General features: G+C 33.6%; 1 protein-coding gene across 4 annotated transcripts in view; it reads left to right on the top strand.

Annotated features, from left to right (window-relative positions):
- FMN2 (formin 2) overlaps positions 1 to 23,492 on the top strand; it is a 473,310-nt gene that overhangs the window by 92,280 nt on the left and 357,538 nt on the right. For all 4 annotated transcript variants that reach the window (XM_056816081.1, XM_056816082.1, XM_056816079.1 and 1 more), the window contains exons 5-6: positions 3,753 to 5,344; positions 8,444 to 8,588. In XM_056816081.1, the coding sequence (XP_056672059.1) occupies positions 3,753 to 5,344; positions 8,444 to 8,588 (1,737 nt within the window). The remainder of the gene's footprint in view (positions 1 to 3,752; positions 5,345 to 8,443; positions 8,589 to 23,492) is intronic.

Here is a 23,492-nt window from a genome sequence, read left to right as displayed (position 1 = left end):
AAGTAAAATCGACATTTAACATTTGTTTTCTAAAATTTCGAGTTCTAAAGGCTTTTCCTTAGTTCCTTTCCTCACCCTCTCTGAAAGAGTAAGCAAGTTGATATAGGCTATATCATATTTCAAAATCAGTCATGATGTAGAAGAAGATACATATTTTTAAGAAAAGATGAAGAAAACAAAATGAAAAAGCATATGCTTTGATCTGCAATCAGATTCCATCAATTTTTTCCTCAGGAGATGGATAGCATTTTTCACCATTAGTCCTTCAGAACTGTCTTATATTACTGAAAAGAGGAAATGTCATTCAGAGTTGTCATCATACAATATTGTTGTTTCTGTGTACCAGGTTTTCCTGGTTCTGCTCACTTCATTTTGCATCATTTTATGAAAGTCTTTAGCGATTTTTCAGAAATCTTAATTTTCATCATCATTTCTTATAGTATAATGATACTCCATTACAATCATATACCACAATTTGTTCAGCCATTCCCCCAATACCACAACTTATTTAGCCATTCCCCAATTGATAGATATCCTGTCAATTTCTAATTCTTTGCTGCCACAAGAAGAGCTGCTATAAATATTTTTATAGAAATAGGTCCTCCCTGATATTTTTTACCTCTTTCATATATAAACCTAAGAGTGGTATTGCTGGATCAGAGGATATACAGAGTTTTTAGCCCTTTGGAATAGTTCCAAATTGTTCTCAAGAATGGTGGGGTCTGTTCACAATTCCACCAACAATACATTAGTGTCCCAATTTTCCTACGTGCCCTCCATTTGTTATTTTTCTTTTCTGTTGTATTAGTCAATCTGATATGTGGGAGGTGGTACCCAAGTATTATTTTAATTTGCATTTCTTTAATCAATAGTGATTTGGAGAAAAATGATTTTTTAAAAACAAATGACAATAGTAGAAAGAAAAATACAAAAGAAATAAGAGATAACGGAAGGAAGATTTGGAAAAAGAGTTAAGACTTTAAACATTACCCAATTTAAAAACTCCTAGAAAATTAGAATGCATGAAGTAGAAGCTGATAACTCCAATATACAACAATAAATAGTAAAACAAAATCAAAAGACCAAAAAAAAGAGAATATGAGAGGTATCATTTAGGAAAAACAACTGTGATAAAAAATGATCCAGAGACTTTGAAGGGCAGGACCTGGAGCAAAAAAAAATGTTTCCACAGCAGGGGATGGTTGAGGAGGCTTGGAATCTTGAAGGAAGAAGAGATTCCAAGGAGAGGCAGTTGATCTATCTCTCTTTCTTGAGACAGCTTAAGGTGACAGTCTGATCAGATTTATCTCCTGAGCTATTCAAATCCCTCATTGAATTTAACTACCACCTACCCCCAAAGATAGCAAGAATTGTGGCAGAACCTGAGAAAAATAAGAACAGCATAAGAAGATCTCACACAGCTCCTGTGACACCCGGGTTTGGATATTGGCTTTGCTGTGATAGACCAGGGATCACAAAACCCTGAACTTCTTAGAAACAAGGCTGGCAAACCTAAATCTCTCAACTTTGGAGGGAGGGAAGAAGATATTTTAGACAGACAGGGACTTCCTTTACCCTCTTTCCTATAAAATCCAACCTTCAGACATCTTGCTTATCTTACCCCTAATCACAATTTGTTAGAATAAAGTTGTTGGTTATCCTAACTTCTTTGTCATATTGGAAGAGGGAGAGAGCTGATTTCTCTCTCTTTCCCCAAGGGAAGAGGTTCAGCCATTAAATGAGTTATTAGAGGGGAATAAAGGCAGGGTTAGTGGAGAGAAATATTTGAAGAAGGCTGAAGGGGGAAATCCATCTCACCTTCCTTCTACCTTCTGGGCATTTATCATCTACTTTCCTCCATTATACCCAAACCAACCCTCTAATACACAACTGACCACAACAATTTAAAGAGAGATAATTAAAAATCATTTGACTGCCTGAAAGCCATGGCCAGAAAAAAAAAAAAACCAAGACATTATTTTTCAAGATGTGTTAAAAGAAAACTTTCTTGATTCCTTAGCATCCGAGGGAAAAGTGGAAAAAGAAAGATTCCACTTGTCACCTTGAGAAAGAAACCCCTTCATGAAAACCCCCAGGAAGATATAGCCAAATTTTAGAACTTCCATATCAAAGAAAAAAATGCCGCAAGCATACAAAAAAAAGAAAATTCAAATACTTAAGAATCACTTTTCAGTATCATTCACAATTTAGCAGACACTGCTATATTAAGGAGGGGAGAGCCTGAAATACAATTCCAGAAGGCAAAAGATATTTTCTCAAAAACAATAAAAAAATCTAGACCTTTAACAAGATATAAAACATTCAAGCATCCTTGATGAAAAATCTAAAAGCAAATAAAAACTTCAAAATATGAGGGAATCAAGAGGAACACATACATACATACACACACACTCACGGCAACAACAAAAAAGCAATCACAAGAATTAAAGATTTTTTTTGAAAAATTCCAATATGAAGAGATGATAGCTATGTCCTTCAAAACCTTAACTGCATTAAGGTGTCTAATTAGACAGAGGGCATGGGACAGTTTCTATTATATTTTGAAGATCTTAAAAAAAATGATCGTAGCTTGGTGATGGAGTAAATGGAATCTCAGGCCTAGGGTCAGGAAGAAAACTTTATTAATTAAAATCTGGCTTCAGACACACTACCTGAGTGATCCTAGAAAATTCACTTAACTAAGTTAACTCATCTGTAAAATGAGTAGAAGTAGGAAATTACAAAGCCCTCTAGTATTTTAGCCAAGAAAATCTCAAATGGGATGACAAAGAATCAGAGAACTAAACAACCACAAGAGAAAAGAATAAAAAAAGGGGGGGGGGGAAGATGGTTAAAAAGATAACTTTAGGGAAATCCATTCAAATGAATGACAAGGTGAAAGTAAACTTTTAGAGGGCTTAAAAGAGAACAAGAGAAGTGTAGTTATCTAGGGAAGATGGACTTTTTAAATAATTTAACTGAGAAGAGACAGAGAAAGAGATAGGACAACAATTAGCTATCCTATGGGCTAATTAAGGATCTTTAAGGCTGAAAGAGACATAGATGTATTTGCAAACAGCAGGAAGGACCAAAGACAGTGAGAAATTAAAGATTAGAAACAATAGTTATGATAATAGGGACAGTCTGCTGGAGATGCAGAAACAATGTGAATAAAAGTTTATATCAAGGGTTTGGCCTTAGACATGAAAAAGGTGAGAGAGAGAGAGAGAGAGAATCTGAGTTATCTTCAGATATTGGAGTGAAGGAAGAGAATGTTGGGGATGTTGTCAATGCATATGAGATATGAGTAGATGAGGAACTCTTGGCAAATTGCCAGCTGAACAGATAGAAAAAAGGGGTATCCATATGAAATACTAAAATGTCTCTAAGGCCTTCAAGCTTATTCACTTTTAGATGAAGATGGCATATTGAGAGAAAAATCATGATGGAAACAATAAATGTAATTTGGAAATAACAAGATGTGTCCCTTACTGGGGGCAAAAACATCACCATCATACTTTTTGTTTCCAACTTTGTTTAATTATTCTTAATAATTGTAATATCTCTGTTAGTCCTGAGAAAATACTAGAAAGGGACTGGTGGTTCATGCGCAAATCATTATGTGAAAACATTAGAAGTTTGTTATTACTTATGTTTTAATACTCTGATCAAATTTCACAAACTTTCCTATGCTGACAAACTTGGAATATTTGACCTTGTTCTTTAACTATTGTCCTTTTCTCTCTCCAAAGGAAACTTTTGACATGAAATCTGAGGAACACGCAAATGTAATTCAGCAGCTGGAACAGACAATTGAAAATCTGAGGACCAAAATTGCTGAATTAGAGAAGCAATACCCTGCCACAGAAGTGGAGGTTGATAAAGGAAAACAAGTGGCTGAAAGGGGAGTGGCTGAGGGTGTTTGTCATGAAGATATCCATTTAAATGAAGAAGAGATAAGACATCAAAGGATGTTGCATGTGAAATCTGTACAGACTTCACCAACTGAGGAGGGCAGTGCATCTGTAATGCCTTTTGCTAACACACTGCCACAGCATCCTCCATTTACTCAGGAGGGTATAAATGGACAGCCAAATGTGCCATTGTCCCCTTCTGGACCACAAACAAAGTTTTGTTCAGAAATCTCTTTGATTGTTTCCCCAAGGTTAATATCTGTGCAACTTGATGCAAATCAATCTATACAGTGTGTATCACAGCCTCCACCACCTCCACCACTCCCAGGTTCTGATAATCAAGAAAATATTCTAACACAGACTTCCCCAATGCCTTTTATAACTGAAAGTGTGACCAACCATGAGCATCTCCTCCCCACATCTTTTGAAAGTAGTCATGGCATCCTACCTTCCCCACATCTAACTGGTACAGAACTGAATCCTCCTCTGCCTGGTGCAGGTATCCCACCACCACCTCCTCTGCCTGGTGTGGACATTCCATCACCCCCACCACTACCTCCTTGGCCTGACACAGGACCTTCTATCTTCATGCCTGGATCAGGCATGATTCCTCCCCCACCTCCTCTTCCTGGAATGACAGTGCTGCCCCCTCCTCCACCACTTCCTGGAACAGGGGTCCCCCCTCCTCCACCTCTTCCTGGAGCGGGGGTCCCCCCTCCTCCTCCACCTCTTCCTGGAGCGGGGGTCCCCCCTCCTCCACCACTTCCTGGAACGGGGGTCCCTCCTCCTCCACCTCTTCCTGGAGCGGGGGTCCCCCCTCCTCCACCTCTTCCTGGAGCGGGGGTCCCCCCTCCTCCACCTCTTCCTGGAGCGGGGGTCCCCCCTCCTCCACCTCTTCCTGGAGCGGGGGTCCCCCCTCCTCCACCTCTTCCTGGAGTGGGGGTCCCCCCTCCTACTCCACCTCTTCCTGGAGTGGGGATCCCTCCTCCTCCACCTCTACCTGGAACGGGGGTCCCCCCTCCTCCACCTCTACCTGGAGTAGGGATACCTCCTCCTCCGCCACCTTTGCCTGGAATGGCAGTGCCCCCTCCTCCCCCACCTTTGCCAGGAATGGGAGTTCCCCTTCCTCCACCTCTCCCTGGTATGGGAGTCCCTCCACCTCCTCCACCTTTGCCTGGAGTGGGGGTACCACCCATCTCTGCACCCCCTCTGCCACCTGGATCAGGTCCTCCACCTCTACCACAAGATGGGGGCAGTACATTGCCAAACATGATGCTTCCACAAGTATGTGGATTTCTTCCTCCTCCATTGCCAGCTGGCTTATTTGGAATAGGCTTGCATCAGGACAAAGTGAGTAGGAAACAAGCAATAGAGCCTTGTCGACCAATGAAGCCTCTTTATTGGACAAGAATTCAACTACACAATAGAAGGTAAAAGGAATTTGAAATGGAGGCTTGATTGTGCTTGGAACATTTACTGCAAACACTTGCCAAATACTTTTGTTTCATGTACATACATCTATGATATTAATATAAAATGTCTTTGAATGGGCAGAAGTGCATTTTTGGATGAGGTAAAATTCCTTCCCACTTTTAGGTCAATATATTAGCAAATCATTTTTGGCATTAAAAAATACCCAGTCACATTTGTTAAGGGTTATTCTCATCTTTTCTTTTCTTTAAATCAGTCTTTCATCCGTGCTGAAGTTCTAAAGAACTAGGACTGAACTATAAGAAAAGAAGTCAAACTCTACAATTTTCTGAAGGTTAATGGGTACTCTCCCTGGGAGAATGAGTAGCTATTTCAGAGTTGTGAACTCCTGTCATGCCCATAATCTTTGGAAAGCACATCATATACTCATGGAGCTCACAATTGTAAATAAGCCCCAGTAGGTTCTGGCCAGATGAGTCACCATATGGGTACTTTGTTTATTGTATTCATCATTTAGTTTTGCATTTCTGCCAAGAAACTTATAAATCAGAATTTTGGTGGAATCTTTGTACTTCTATGGCAGGTTTTTTTTTTTTAAACACTTTTGGGGTCATGTTTGTTTTGATTTTGTTGCACACCTGCTAGAATGAAGTGCTAAAAGATATACCTATCTATGTCATTCAAAGTTGAACACGGTCATTTGCTTTTGAGAATTTTATGACATCTCTAGTGATAATGGATAGAGAGACACAAACCCAGGGTCAGGAATCCCTATTGTGGCAGAACATGACTAGCCATTTTTTTTTCTTCTCTCTTTACTTTGGAGTAAGTGGTTTTCAAATTATCCTCTTGTTTTCTGGAGTTCATATCCCAGAGTCATCCAGTCATTGGCTTGTCTGGAATGTGGTAGAATAGGAGACAATGCATTTTGAGGTTTATTAGCTAATTCTTTGTTGAAATTTTTCATAAATGCCTTTTAAAAAGGGATTTCCCTCTTTGAACAATCTAGTTGAGAAAGCCTTTACCAGGGTAATTTCTTTCCTTTATTCTTACTTGCTCTTATTCAGTCCTAGATAAAAACTAAGTACATATGTGTATCTGCAGGTATGGAGGATATATGTATAGGTACATGTGTGTATATATATATATATATATATATATATATACACTACAGTTACCCTATAGGATAACTCTTAACTATCCCCACTTACATATATACATGCATTCTTTTTTTTTTCTCTATCTCTCAATCTATTCTGTTTAGATTTATATTTTTGTAGGTACATGTGCAGGATGTATGTAGGATATAACTCTAGTTGCCTGGTCCTTACCACTCTTCTGTCTTGGAACTGATATTTAATATCAATTCTAAGATGGAAGATAAGAGTTAAAAAAACTCTTTGACAAGACAGAGGAAAAAAGAAAAGATATTTGATACACGCACATATGCAGTATTACACTTAGTTTCAAACTAGGGATGAACAATAAGGAAAGAGATGAAGGTGTCAGGTAAGAAGTTAGTGTAAACTTTGGATGCATTAAGAGAAGCAGAATTTCCAAGGATGGGGAAAGAATAGATTGCATTTTACCTTGCTTTCCCATGGCCATGTTTAAGAAAAACACTGATAACTTGAAGAATGTCCACAGGAGTCCCAGAATGGTTAAGGGCTTTGAGTCCCTGTTATTTAAGTGAGTTTAGATTGGAGAAAAGAAGACTCCAAAGTGACATGATAAGAGTCTGAATATTTTAAGGATAGTCATGTGGAATAGGGATTAAACTCCTTTTCTTTAATCCTAGAGGGTAGAACCAGAAAAAAAAATGGGTGGAAGTTGCAAAGAGACTTGAGGTCAGGAAAAAAAAAAATCTTAACAAAGCCTTCCAAAAGTAGTCTATGATGTCTTGAAAGGTAATTGTTTCTCCTTGCCTGGAGGTCTTTAAACAAAAGACCAGACATAATTTGTCAGGAATGTTATCTCAGGGATTCTTTTCATTTACAGATTAGAGTAGATGGCCACTAAAGTCCCTCTCAGCTCTCAGATTCTCTCATACTCTGTGCCTGGTGAAGGCTTTGTTCTACAGTCATGCTGAACTGTTCAAAGCAAAATAAACCCCCCTAAAAGCACATATAATCCTTTATGAAAAATTGCATTTTCCTTTCTTCTCTTCACCCACCTCAACTTTCTCTTAAAAAATGAAGAGAGAGTTGATCCTGTATTCAGGATATTCTGGTTTTAAATTCTATCTTGGATACATGCTGAATATATTCTTCTGGCTTACCTGCATGGCCCTTCAGAGTTCTAGGCACTGTATTAAACTGTCCTACAGTCATTAATTGCAGAATACTTGCTGACTTCAATTGGTAAAGGAAGTTTTCCTATTGAAAAGTCCCCATGAGGACAGCTAGGTGTCTCATTTGATTGAGAGCCAGGCTTGGAGACAAGAGGTCCTGGGTTCAAGTTTGACTGCAAACACTTCTTGGTAGAGTTACAATGGACAAGTCACTTAACACCCATTTCCTGGCCTTTATCATGTTTCTGCTTTTGAACTTAGATTTAATATTAATTCTAAGACGGAAGATAAGGGTTTAAAGAAAGTAATTACACCAATGAAATTATAGTTCTAGACAAGCACACACATACATATGCATGCTTTATAATATATGGTTTGTTTAGGTCAATACTAAAATGACTTTGTATTGTCTAAACATATATTAGCTGACTAGAAGTGCATTTAGAAAATGAGCTCTGTGGCAACGAAGAGTAATCCTGAGATTAAAAACTACATGTAAAAAATAATACACAATGCTGAGAAATGCTATCAATTGGATTACTGATGGCCAAAGTGACCTTATGTTATATTTTTTATAGGGAGAATCAATTGTTTATTATTCCAGGATTCCAAGAAAGCTAATGTTCTGATAGTTATATAAGACAGAAATTTTTCTAACTAATTAGATTATCAAGTAAATTGGGATGGTTATAAAAATGGATAAAATGTATTTTTTCTGTAACCTACCCCCTTTAAAAATTGTAATGAATCCCCTTGTCTAATAGTTTAATTTATTTGACATTGCCCTTCATTTTGTGCTTAACTTTAGAGATTCTAGCACTTCTCTCATTTGGGAAAAAATTGAAGAGCCATCCATAGATTGTCATGAGTTTGAAGAATTATTTTCTAAAACTGCTGTAAAGGAGAGGAAGAAACCTATTTCTGACACCATAACAAAGACCAAGACTAAACAAGTGAGTACTCTTTTTTTTTTCTTTCTAGTCCTCCACTTGGACATTATTTCTGGCACAAACATATGGATTTTATTACAAAAGATGTGCTTGCTTTTGAAATGCTTCCTGTACTGTGAACTCCAACATAGATCTAAAACAGAGAGAAAAGGGTGAAAATTTTAAAGGCACAGTTAAATAAGAAAATCTCAAAATAGGGGAAAAATAGGCTTAGGTACCTCTATTGTCTTTTTAATCATTCTTCTCCTTTAAGATCCAGGAGCTAAGCAAAAACAACAAAAAAAGTCCTTTTAGATGAAGCTTGGACACTTGATGTTTCTGTTCAGCACTAGTTCATAAAATGACATACCTTAGCAGTTAGAGTGTCAGCAAGGCAACCATTGAAATATCAGGAGGCATAGGGTAATAATATTATAGATAAAGTGTTAGTGCCTTTGCTTAGTGGATGTAGATGGTTACCACATGATTTCAGACACTGATGGATTGATGGACTATATTCAATGTTGTTTGAAAAATATAATAGGGTTAATACTATAGGAAGAGGCTGGAATAAAGTTTCAAGGTAAACACATTAAAAGAAAGGAAAATTAGATGGAAAATTACTTAGGTTTGGTTGGGATTTTTGGACAAACAAGATTTTATAAGTAATAGAATAAAACTTGACTGATCATTTCCTGTAGTTTTCAGTCTATTAAGATTTTAATGAACAGAGAAACTATTTATATTTTTCTTATATTTCTTATTTAATTGAAAAAATGATTCCAGGTAGAATGAAACATATCTTCTGCTTGTAACTAGTGAGATCTGGATTCAAATTTAGCATTTAATATTTATTATTGAGATTAATCTCAATGTTTATGTGTCAAGGGAATTTTTACATCGGGCGTAGAGAACATCAAATTCAGTTCCCTTCTTACTTAGCAATAAGTGGTACATAAATATGGTTATTTTTCTGGGATTATCAGCAATCCAGTATTCTAATATGGTACAAAAATTCACAAGTTCCCAGATGGAAATCTTGAGGTTGGTTTTTCTCTCCAAAATGACTCTCTGATAGATTTCCTCCTTTAAAGATATCTGCCTTAGATTCCTGTTGCTTATGAATGAATATAAACAAATCAATAGATTTTCCTCAAACTTCACATGGAAGCTAAGAATTCATGATGGTACTCATTTTGGTATCTCTAGATAAACCTTTTTAATCTTGTTTTATATACTGATAAAGAGCAATTAATAATGACATCTGAATAATAGGCATTATATTCATTTTATTGTTGTTGTTCATTCATTTCAGTCATGTCTACATCCTTTACCATGTCCTTCTCCAGTTCATTTTACAGATGAGGAAACTGAGGCAAAAGGGCTAAATGACTTTGCCCAGGATCACACAGCTAGTGTTTGGGGCCATATTTTAACTTAGGAAGATGAGTCTTAGTGACTTCAGATCTGACCCTCTCCAACTATGACACCTAGCTGCCCATTCTCTTTTTGCCATATTTGAATTGGAATAGTATTCACTTTTTCATCTTGCTTAATTGTGCTATATGATGAATGTCATTGAATTTAAATTGACTGGCAGTAGATTTCCCCACTGTTTATCAGTCAGCAGTGTACTTTTCTTTCTTTCTTTTTTTTTTAAAACCCTTACCTTCCGTCTTGGAGTCAATACTGTGTATTGGCTCCAAGGCAGAAGAGTGGTAAGGGCTAGGCAATGGGGGTCAAGTGACTTGCCCAGGGTCACACAGCTGGGAAGTGGCTGAGGCCAGATTTGAACCTAGGACCTCCCATCTCTAGGCCTAGCTCTCAATCCACTGAGCTACCCAGCTGCCCCCTGCAGTGTACTTTTCTTGAATATCTCTGTGTCATCATTCAAAGCTTTGTGAGAGCTGACACAAATCCTGTGGTAGTCCGTATCCTCTTTTGTTGCTGACACCTCATTACAAAGACTGTGGAGAAGAAACTTTCTATTAGAAAAAGTGTTCATTTGTATCAATTCAGACTCATTTATACAATGGCAACTTCAAGCCTTGTGTATAAACTGTCTATTTTGATATATAACCATAGATGTCAAGTAGCTGCCTGGCTGAGGTCCTGATGCTGAACTCTGTGTTTCAAGGCTGGTTTTAGAGTGGCATAGACATTGTTCTCTTCTAAACCTGTAGAAATTCCAGAGACAGAGACCTTCTCTTAAGTGAAATGTTATTAAAGAAGACTGAGTTTGTTTAACTTCATCATTTAGAAAGAACAATCCATCCATTCAGTGCTTACAGGGCACTTTGATAACTTGTTTAAGGAAAGTATATTCCCAGAGTACTTACAAGTAGTTTTCTTTATGTGGCAGATGTATACTGATCTTGTGTAGACATTTTGGTACCTTATGATTCATTTCAAATAAAATTAATAACCTCAAATGCAGTGGCATGTGTTTATGGAGATAATTTGGAGCAATTTTACTTGTATACAATGGAAGCTGGAAGTTCTGTTTTTCTTTAAATATTTAAAAATAGCTAAATAATTTTTCTGTGATCTGTCTCCTTTCTGAAAGTAAGTCTGTAGTCTAGATGCACTGGTATTTAATGAGGTGCCTGTGCTGTATTACTTTCACAATGCAAACATTTTTGGTGTGATAATCTGAAATTCTTAAACTTGGTATATTTTGCCTTTTGGCATATTGGGAAGGAGAATTGTTTTCCAGATGCTTAAAGCAACAATAATGATAACATCTTGCATTTTAAAATCTTCCTTTCAAGGGGCAAATGAAAAAGGCACTTTATACTTTTTACACCAAGTGCAGTTGATTAGCTAAGATTTATTTTTCATAAAAAGGTTCTTTGATTTTTGAAATACTATATGTAAAGAGGTTTATACTTGAGAGAAGAAGCACAGGAAGCATTTTATTTTAGCAGAGCTCTCTTTTGGAAACAAAAAATCAAGACCCTACTATTTGGAATTTTGAAATGAGTTCTATGAATTTAATGTTTAGGAAAAATAAGCAGATAACAAAAATGATATTTATTTTGTCATGTCAGAGAATTACTGAAAAACAAACTTCTGGAAAATGTATTTGAGCACCAATCCATATTCATGCTATACTTTATACAGCTATACTTATATAATAATAATAATAATAACAATAAATATTTTAAATGGTGATCATGATATGTTATATAATAATTTTAGTCAATGAAAAAGATTATGCTTATCCTACTATAAAGAGACAAGAGCAAAGTTTTAAACAAAAATAATTTTTTTGTTAATTCCAATTAATCCTAATGGGGAAATCAACAGAGTAAGAGGACAATTGATACAGCTCTCACCTGACCCACTGAAAGAAAAAATTAAACTTAAAAAATAAGAAGATAAAAGGACTGATATAGACACCATCTATTTGTACATATCATCTCCATTTCCTAAAGACATAAAATAAAAAAAATCTTACTATTATGAGGGGAGAGCAAAAGAGCCTTCAAACTGCATTGGTCATCAAATAATCGAGTTTATTTCTAGATGGAGAAAGATAGTAACAGAATAAGTTTAGTATATAAATTCATTTGTAAAACCTTATATAAAAGGATAGTGGGAACTTATGAACAAAATCACTTCATAAAATGTCAAGCAAGAATGGATGGCAAAAACAAACAAATGAACAAGATTGTACCAGGTTTCATGATAGATACAATTAACACCAAGAGCCCAGAACATGAAAGGTGAAACAAGACAATGAACAAATTAACAATGGGGGAAAACTTATAAAGCTTTATATAACAGATTCAATCAGTGACCATCAAACTGCTACATTTGTTTTCTGGCATCACAGTACTTGATTTGCTATGTAAAGAAAAAAAAGAAAATATTACAGTAAGAAAAATTGGAAAGAATAGCCAGATTCAGCCAATTACACAAAGAAAAGTTTCATAGTAGAAGGTGACTTAATTTTAAAAATCTTTTAAAAATTATTTTTAAAATTTTTGACATTTTGCAAACCATATGCTTTACTTTTCCTACCCTTTGCCACTCCCCAAGGAGCAGGTCACTTGATATGGGTTGTACATGTGTTATCATACAATATATATTTCCATGTTTTTCATGTGCAACAAGACATATGACAAGGGTGATCTAATTTGGAGGTTGTTCGTGAAAGATAAATTATGAGGAAACATGATGGAATTATACCAAAGCCTTAGAAATATTCATGAAATATCATTAAGTATCACCTCATATATCTATTTTTTCCATCTCTAAAAAATCTTTGAGAATAAACTTCATGTGGATTTAAGGCACCCTTGCTGAACATTTACTAATAGAGTTAGCAGGACTTTACAAAGAATATTTTAATGGAAAGTTTGAGAATTCAAGCTCCTAGTTTGCTTATTGTTTGATCTTTCATGTATTGGAGGAAAGCATACCAAACCAAAGGAATGTACACATGCTTTGGTGTCTCATGTATAAAACAAACTACAATTAACTATTTCTTTTCAAACTTAGATTTCATGCATTAGATAAGCTATTCTAAGGCTCTAGCTTTAGCCAATGGATAGAGGGCTTAGGCTGGAGTTATCAAGGTCCAAATTCAAATGTGACTAAAGATATTTACTAGCTGTGTGACATTGGGCAAGTAATTTAATCTCTGTTTAGCCTCAATTTTTCTCAACCATAAGATGAGAATAATTATAGAACCTTCATCACAGGATTTTTGTCAGGATCAAATAATAGCATTTTAACAATCTGATTATTGTCGAGCAAAGCATGAGGAGACTTTTGCTAACAGACATTTGATATTGTCATTTAAGAAATCCAAAATAATGGCCAAATAAAAGAGGGTTCTCTTTGGATGGGGAGTCTCCAGAAATTTCTGTTTGGAGATGATATGGAGATGATCAGTCCCAGAACATTATAGAACCTCTGGAATAAGAGGATGTCCAGTAGTTTTAATCTAATTACTCACACAGGGGGGAAAATGTGAAAAAAAAAAACAAAACTCTTCTCTAGATAATTTTTCTCTTAGCAGGGGTCATGACTGGACCTGAAGGAAGGTATGCTCAACCAAGGATAGGAAGATGGGTTTATGTAGTCCTTTCACCCATAATGGCTGATTATGAACTTGTCTCTAATACACCCTTATGAGCCCTTCAGGCAGGGTGGTAGTAGCTCAAAAGAGAAACCATGAATCTGCAGGAGTTATAGGCAAAATCTTCACCATTAACCTTTCTTTCCCCCATTATATTCCCCAAACTTTTATCCCAGAATGTTTTGTGACTGGCATATGTAGCACTTATGGTGATTATGGTAGGCAGTATCTGGTGATTAATGCTTATCCCATTATTTCTCCTTTTCAACCAGAAATAGTAAGCATAGGATGAACATTCATACATAAGTTGTGATTTATATCATTGTTCTCATTACACTATTTTATCTTTCTTATCCACTTCTCAGAAGTTTCCTATTACTGTGTAGGATACCACTATCCTTCTAGTTGCTCTGGTTCACAAGCTAGATATCTTCCTCAATTCTTCACTCTCTCTCACTCCACATATAAATTTAGTTCCCAATGTTGGTCTTTCTAACTCCACAAGATTTCTTCTATATATTTCCTTCTTTATACTCATTGTGCTACCACTGGTCCAAGCCTTCATCAAATCTAGCTTCTGATTGTTCTTCCAGTCTCTCTCAAATAAATCCTTTAACAGCCTCCAAAAAGGTTTTCTTAAAGTGTAGGCCTATCCATGTTACTTTCCTATCCAATAAACTTTAGTGCCCCCTGTTAATTCTAGTTTTAATATTATCCAATGTCATATCTCTTTATTTCAAATTTTTATAGTTTTAAGTTACCATTCATTTTATATATAAAATAATATAACACATAACATAACAATAATGTAATACATGTTTCAAGTATATAATAAAATATTATAATATAATATGCTCATCCAAGAGAAACAAATTCTCACATTAACTGTGTCCAAAACCCTCTCTCATTCTTTTCCTCCCTCCCTCCTACTTCCCCCAAAAGGCAAGTAATATGATATATGTTGTACATATATTATCATATAATACATATTTCCCTGTTTGCCATGTTGTGAAACAAAGCACATATTGCTTTTATTAGAGAAAAATTCATGGAGCAAGTAAAATGAAGAATGGTATGTTTCAGTGTCCATTTGGGATCCATCTGCTTCTCCTTTGGCATTGGATATCCTTTTTCATCTTTAGTCCCTTGGAGATATTCTAGATCATTGCATTATTGATAATAGTTAAGTCATTCACAACTGATCATGAAGCGTTATTGTTGTTACTATGTACAAGGTTCTTCTGGTTCTACTCATTTTATTTTGCATCACTTCATATTAGTCTTTCCAAGTTTTTTTGTGATCACCATGTTCTTCATTTCTTAGGGATAATAGTTTTACAATACAGCCATGTGCTACAACTTGTTCAACCATTCCCCAATTTATGGGTATCCCTTCAGTTTCCAGTTCTTTGCTCCCACAAAAAGAGCTGCTATAAATATTTTAGAACATATATTTTCTTTTCTTTTTTTCTTGTTAACTTTTGGAAATTAACTTAATAGTAGAATTGTATGGTCAAAATGTTCATATAAATAATTTTAAAATATAATTCCAGATTACTCTCCATAATGATTGGATCAGTTAACAGTTCCACTAACAATAGATTACTGTCCCTATTTTTCCACATTACTCCTCACCCAGTAGTTGTAATTTTCCCCTTTTATCACGTTAGCCAATCTGAGATATATAAGATGATATCATGGAATTGTATTGGTTTACATTTCTCTAACCAATCATGATTTGGAGCAACTTTTTATATAGTTCTATATATAGGTATGATTTTTTTTTATCCAAAAACTGTCTGTTCATATATTTTGACCATTACTCAACTAGGAAATGATGTATATTCTTATATACTTGACAAAGTTCTTTATATATTTAAGATATGAGACTTCAATCCAAGAAATTATTTATAAATTTTGGTCCAATTCATCATTTTCCTCTAAATTTTACTATATTAGTTTTAATTGTAGAGAATCTTTTTTAATTTTATGTATATGTTTACATTTCATACTATTTTCTGTCTCTGCTTTATTTATAAATTCTTTCCCCATTCATAAATCTAACAAGTAATCTATTCCCTATTCTGATTTGTTTATAATGTTTACCTTATACCTACACCATGTATCCATTTTGATTTCATCTTGGTAAATAGCTTATGATATTGTTTTACATCTTGTTTTTACAGAACTGCTTTTCAGTTTTTGTAACAATCTTTATCAAAGAGTGAATACTTATTCCAAAAAATTGGAACTTTACTTTTGTCTAACATATGGTTACTATAATCTTTTATGACAATTTGTTGTATATCTATTCTGTTTCACTTGATCTACTTTCCTATTAGCCAATTCCAGATATTTTTGATAATTGCTCCTTTATATTATAGTTTGAAACCTAGTACTGCTAGAACGCCTTCCTTAACATTTTTCCCATTATTTCTTTTAGTATTCATGACCTTTTGTTTTTTCCAGGTGATTTTGATATTCTTTTCTCTAATTCAATAAAATGATTTTTGTTGATTTAATTGGGGTGAAATTGAATAAGTATATTAATTTAGATACAATTGTCCATTTTAATTATATTGGATCTGCCCACCCATGAAAAATTAATATTTCTCCAACTATTTAAATCTGACTTGATTTATATAAAAAGTGCTTTATAATTATTTTCACAAAATATCTGTATTGGGGGCGACATATATTTCTAGGTGTTTTATTCTACCTGTCAATTTAAATGGGTTATCTCTTACTATCTCTTCTTGCAGGATAGTGTTAGTGATATAAACAAATACTGATGACAGGTGATTTTTTTATATCTTTCTACTTTACTAAAATTATTGATAGTTTAAAATAATTTGTCATTGAAATCATAAGAAGTTTATATATATACACATATATAATCTGTGAAAAGAGATAATTTTGTTACCTGTTTGCCAATATATATATATATATTCAATTTCTTTTTCTTCCTTGTTGCTATTGCTAGCATTTCTAATATAATATTAATAATATGAATGATGATGGGCATTCTTATTTTATTCCTAATCTTATAAAGAAGTCTTCTAATTTATCCACATTATAGATAATGCTTGCTTATGGTTTTGAAACATATACTTCTCATTAATCTAAGGAAAATTCACTTCTACCTAAACTCTCAAGTGTTTTAAAAAGAATTAGTATTGGATTTTGTCAAAAGCTTTTTTTCTGCCTCTATTGATAGAATCACCTGATTTTTATTGATGTAATCAATTATGCTAATAGTTTACCTTATACTAAATCATCCCTGAATATCTGTTTTAAATTCTGTTTGGTCATAATGAATAATCACATGTGATAAATTATTACAATCTGGCAAAAATGTTATTTAGAATTATTGTACATTTTAGAATACTTTTATTATTTATACATAATCATATTATATATATATGTGTGTGTATATATACACACAGATATTGCCCAGATATTTTTACTGATAAAATACATATTCAAAAATGTTTGTAGAACACTGACATAGACTATCACATGCTGTGGGATTGACAAGCCATGAAGTATGTCCATCAGTATATAGATCTTGTGTAGAGACTGAATAGATAATCACTCATATTCAGAACTCATTACTCAATAAGTGGGAGGAAAGGTTAACCTACTTTTGGGAAAATGTGCCTTGTTTTTAATGCCTGAAAGCTTCTCATTAAAAAAATGAAGTACAGCTAAAACAAAAAATCAATATTATTATATAGTACAACTCCTGGTATACTAAATTCTTCAAAGAATTAAAATAAAAAGCTTAACCAAAGAAAAAAGGAGATGCATATAATGGGCAAGAGCAAAAAATTACATAGCAAAAACCGAATGGGAGGAATGATATAATGGATAACATATATGCCTGGATAAAAGAAGGTGCTCACAGATGTTAGAGGAAGACATATAAGAAGATAATAACTAAACATCAAATCAAATATATGAAAGTGATGATAACTTATAGTGTTCTTTAATATTCTCAAAGAATATATATGAAAAACACTTCATTTGATTCTTGCAATAACCTTGTGAGGTCAGTGTTATATCACTCCTATTTTTTAGATAAAACAAACAAACAAAAAACCTGATCCTAAAATAAGTTAAGTAAATTTCCCTGGATCACACAGGAGCTGAGGCAGGACTGGAGCTCAGGCCTTTCCTACTCTTGGGTTTAGCATTTTCTCTATTGCACAACCTATCTTCATTCTTGCTATCTACTTGCTGTCAAGAAGTTAAAAGAAAATGTACTATTCCCTAGATGGAAGTTAGGGTTTTTATTTTTATAATATGGAAAAGAGTCTCAAAGGATGGGCAGGTATGGATAGAATGTGATCATTGTTGGATAAAGCACCCATTACACTTAGATCATAAATCCAACTAAGTGTCATAGTAAATTAAAAACAAAAATGAACAAGAGACCTTTTTTTTCCTAGAGATTCTTATTAAATGAAGTTACTTGCTTCAATTTGAAAGTGTTTATTATGTGTAGTGGTTATATATTAATATAAATATATATATAAATGATCTATATGCATATATACACATACATAAATAAAATGAACTGTGTTTATAATGACATTAGATTATGTTTCTCAGATATGTATATATACAAATAAATACATTTTCATATATATCACATTGTGTCTGTATTACATAACACATTGTGTGTATGTATATAGTAAACAAATATTTGTTTATCTTTATACACACATATCTGAGAATCATAATCCTATGCTACAATCCTGATCACAATGCTTTGTTGCAAGTATATGTATATTTTCTCCTTGTGATCATCTCACCGGATAAGAATACTATTAGAAAATATAAAAATGTAGGGCAGAGATGTTTAACAAAATATAAAAAGCTGCTTTAGCTTACATTTAAATAAAGAATCAGAGAAAAGAAAGGGAAAGGAAAGAGCATAGGAAAGAAAAATGAAGAATATGGAGAACAAGATGAAGTCATGAAGACCTGGGTTCAAGTCTCCCTAATTATATATACTGTGTGTCTCTGGGTAAGTTACTCAATTTCTCAGTATACTAGTCAACTCAGTATATAAGTCAACTAGTCAAACTCTAAATTAAATTGAATAAAAATTGCTGAACTGCATTGATAGAGGGAATTGCCAAAGAATTACTTGAATCCATAAAATCACAGATTCAGTCACAAGTCCTTATCCTTATCAATACGTTTTTTTTACCATTTTTTCCTTCTTATAGGTATGAATACATTTGTCATTTAATATTGGTTAGTATTCAAATTGCTAGAGTAAAAATTGTAAAATTTTTCTATCATAATAAATTTATAGTTATGGAAATACTTCTGCAGCCCTTGCCCTAATGTAGCCTTATTCCTCAAGCGTATAAGCTATAATGCCTCTGTGTGTAACATTTTCCTCATGAAATATGGCTTTATATGTAAGATTTAGACATACAGATCTCTGTATGCAATAAAAGTAAGGGCTATTCACTTGTGTGGCCTATAAAGAGTGGTTAGAGGCAGACAGTGATTGTGGTTAAACTTCATTGGATGTCAAGTGATGGTACTTCATATTCTCCCCACAATGACAAAAAAATGGGAATATCACTGTAAAATATGCTTTAAATAAATAGTGTCTGATCATGTTTAAAAGGCATGCATAGGAACATGTTTCCCGCAACATAAACTTACACACAGAAGTTAACAAGACAGAACAAGAAGAATCTGTGTTAGTGTTTCAACTCCTAACTGACATTTGTATAACCATTTAATGCAACACAAATGAATTCCTTCATGAGTTTCTTCAGTTATATTTATCAGATTAACTTGCTGCTGCCCAAAGGAGGAGGGAAGAGGGGAAAAATTCTCTGATAGCTAAATATTTGTTGAGCTTTTGCCTCTGGAAATGTGATCAGTAGGGCAGATAGCTGAGTCTGCTACTTATTACAGAAAAGGTAATAGAAAGATTCATTGAAATTAGCATTTGCAACATCTATATACTAAACAATCACTAGGAACCCATTCCAATATGCCATAATGCTTTATGTCCAAATTCTGAAGAAAAAAGGCTGATACAGTATTAAAGTTAATAATAATAATAATAATAGAAAAGGGGATTGTTTATTATCCAAATAGTATTATTATTAATTCTATAGAAAGATTCAGTATAAAACTAAGAATAATTCAGCCTCTAATACATTGTAGCCATTCAATCCTGGATAAGTCTTTTAATTTCTTTTGGCTTCCATCTCCTCAACTGTAAAATGGGGATAACAATAGCATCCTCCTTTTGAAGTTACTGTCAGGATAAAAAGAGATAAAATATATAAATCATTTCACAAACCTTAAAAATTCTGTATTCAATGTTGCCTTTTAGTAGTAGTAATCATAAAATTGAAGTGGTAACAGTAATAATCTTTGTTTAATGATCTTAGTAGGTAACTGTGAGGAAATCTATAGTTTCAAATTCATAACAATTATTCTTATATGAAATAGATTCTGGGATTAAATAACTTCTGCTTGACAAGTAGGGAATTTAAGCACAATTGTATTGTAAGGTTCATAACAGTGTTGTTTTTGTGACACTGTTTATAGGGTCTAGTTATAAAAAGCATATATATTATACCTGTTGCGTTTCCATTTCATTTGTTCCATATAAATCTAAATAATTATTCTGAGGTACAAAATTCTTACAGAAACACCATATGATTATGTACCAAGAGTGTTTTGTGTGGCACTAGCATTCACCGTTACATTAGGTTTAAAAAAAAAAAAGACTGGTGGAAATTGGTATTAGATTGGAGGGTTGGGAGGGGGTGCTGTACATAGTGAGATATATGCTTAGCTAATAATTGGGCCGTTATATCTGATTTGTGGGAAAGCTACATGAAATAATGGCTGAAATGGAAAATAGATTCTTTTAAAACAACAATTTCTGATGTTTGAGGCATAGATAATAAACATTTGGTACTTTGTAACTGTTAAAATAACATCTGCTTTTAATAGAATACATTCCTATTGCAAGCTTAAAAATGTATTTACATAGAAAACCACATCAAAATACAAACCTATAATTAGGCAAACATAGGTTTTGAGGAATCTGGATTTGTTTTAAATGGTGAAGGATTTATTATTTTTTTGGAAAATGCTATTCTTATTACCATACATAGACCATATACAATCAATCCAAAGAATAGTAAAACCATAACCTTAATTTTTACTTTGGATTTTATGTCCAAAGTAACAAAGTGTTTAGGATTTTAAAATCCTATATGAATAGCAACACAAAAACCATTTTAAATAAAATATGTTGAAATTAGATTGGGTAATTACTGACTTGTTAATATATATAATATATATATTTAAATATTCTAAAAATTAAAACTTATATATTAGATTTTCACAAACTTTTTTTCAACATAACTGAGTATTAATTAAATTTACTCTGTTCTTTTTGGTTGATTTTAAGTTCCTTTAGGAGAGATGATTCCTTGTAGAATTATTATGCTGTGGTGATATGAGGAATAATGGTGAATGCTACTGGGAAGAGAGATTTTTAAGATAGTACAGTATTATGTAAAGAGTCACAAAAACACTGAATCCCAGAAATGGAAAGGACCCAAGGATTCTATAGTTCAGAATATGCTAGCATATGAATTATTGATTAATGAAATTAATAAAAAATTAATGAAAAATATTACTGATAAAAATGCTACCCCAAAACATAAGAACAAAATATTGAATGTTTTAAATTATTTTTATTTTTCATATAGAAGTTTTTGCATGGGGACAAAGATATCAACATAAGATTTTAAGAATCAAATATGCAAGAATCTGTTAAAATTCACAAAGTTAACTCTCTTGCTCCTTCCTTTCTTCTTCATCTAAATTTTTATTTATTCAAACAATTTTCATGGGATGAAATATCAAGACCCTTTGAAATTTTGTCTTCACTACACTTGATGTTCTGTGACTTTCCATCCTAAAATAGGATTCCCAAAATTTAATATGATCCAGATCTATTCTGACCAGCTCTTACTTATTGAAACTGAACTCTCAACTTACCTAGCTTTTGATATGATTCTTCTCTGTGTGGCCCAACCTAAGATTAAAGATTTTCTTCTGCAAAGTTTAACTTGAACATCATCATCTCAAAGTAATGCATATTTTCTTTTAACAATTGGGAATAGAGAAGACATTCTTTATTCCTAATGGTGATATGAACCATACCAGTCATAGAATTATAGAAGCTAATAGTCAGAAAATACCTAATTATTCATTATTTCAGCCCATCCTTAGGTCCTGAATTCACTATCCCACTCAGGCAGCTATATTTCCCCCAAGGATTCTAGTGATACCCTGTAGGATTGTGGTATTTCTTCTCTTATACTCTTAGCTTAGTCTCCCATTTGGTTTCAGTGGAATTAATATTCCTCCCATTATTATCCATTAGGGGATTAATTTTACCCCTCATCTCTCATTAACTTTAATAAATGTTATTAACCAAATAATATCAAAATTTTACAAATTTTACAAGGGGATAATTTTTCAGAGAAATATTATTTTTTCAAAAGTACAAACATTTATATTTCTTGCATCCTTGGAAGCACATTTGCTCTCTGGGAAAAATGGATTCTCTATTAATATAATTTCTAATTAGCCCTGGTCCAGTGAAGTTCATATACTACATACATTGCTTCAAAATGAGTCTTTAGCTCAGTTATTCTGGAGCTCTTTTATTCTTGAGATATTAATACTTGTTTGGATGAGAAACTTGTAATGGTCTCTAAAAGGTTCCCTTTCTAATTTTGTGAAATCCACAGTAAACACCTCCAGATTACTCTCCTTTCCATAACACAAACAAAAAATATGTTGAGGCACATATTTATATCCCTAGGTCATGAGTGGAGGGAAAGGATCTGAGTCCTCTTCCCTTATTGTATTGTCACTCACTTGACACCATTAGCAGAATATAAACTAGAGAAAGAATAGGACAATGCTGACATGATCTTTTGAAGAAAATAAATAAACAACCTGCCAATTTTGGTTCTATTATTGTAGGTTTATCACATAGGCTATTACCCACCTCATTATTAACAGAACTGAACCACTTATAAAAATACTAATAAACATATCTGATAAGTAATCACGTAACTTTTTCTTTAAGATTTCAGGTAGGAAGAAAAGCACATTGATTAACTCCTGAGGTGGTTATTCTGTTTTTGACAGCTCTAATTGATGTTTTTCCATGGAAGTGTAGATTTGCCTCTTTTCAAGTTTTATTTTTTGCTCTTAGTTCTGTCCCCTATGGCCAAACCAATAAGCGGTCAAGGAGCATTTCATAAATCCTTACTATGTTTCAGGCCCCGTGCTTAGTGCTAGAATACAAAGCCTAATCTTGTCCATCATTAAAAATATCTAAAAGAAGTAGTAAAAGTAGAAATTGAGTTGGGCCCAGAGTTAAACAAGAAAAGTACAAGAGATTATATTTAGAAAGTTATAAAGATCTTTTAGTGACCTCAACCTTAAATTCAGTAAAAGGCCAAGTTTTTAAATACTAATATTCTATCAATATTGTAATATCTGGCAGCAAGACTTGTAATATAATTGCTATAGAAGAATTTAAAATGATTATTTCCCATTGATCAATGGAGAAAACATATGATTTGTGAGAGGACTGATACATATAACCAGTAAGGATCTTGAAAAAAGAGCAGAAAATGAATATAGGACATCATTAAAGAATAATGTGATACAAAGAGAAAATAAACCTGCACTGTGGAGGTATGACAGATGAACAAAGATCACTGCACTGGTTGGATATTGTAAAAATAAATTAGCGA

Source organism: Monodelphis domestica, chromosome 2 (assembly GCF_027887165.1).
Source record: "Monodelphis domestica isolate mMonDom1 chromosome 2, mMonDom1.pri, whole genome shotgun sequence".
NCBI classification, from domain to species: domain Eukaryota; kingdom Metazoa; phylum Chordata; class Mammalia; order Didelphimorphia; family Didelphidae; genus Monodelphis; species Monodelphis domestica.
Note: the sequence above shows the minus strand (reverse complement) of the source record. Positions and strands in the feature narration are given on the sequence as shown.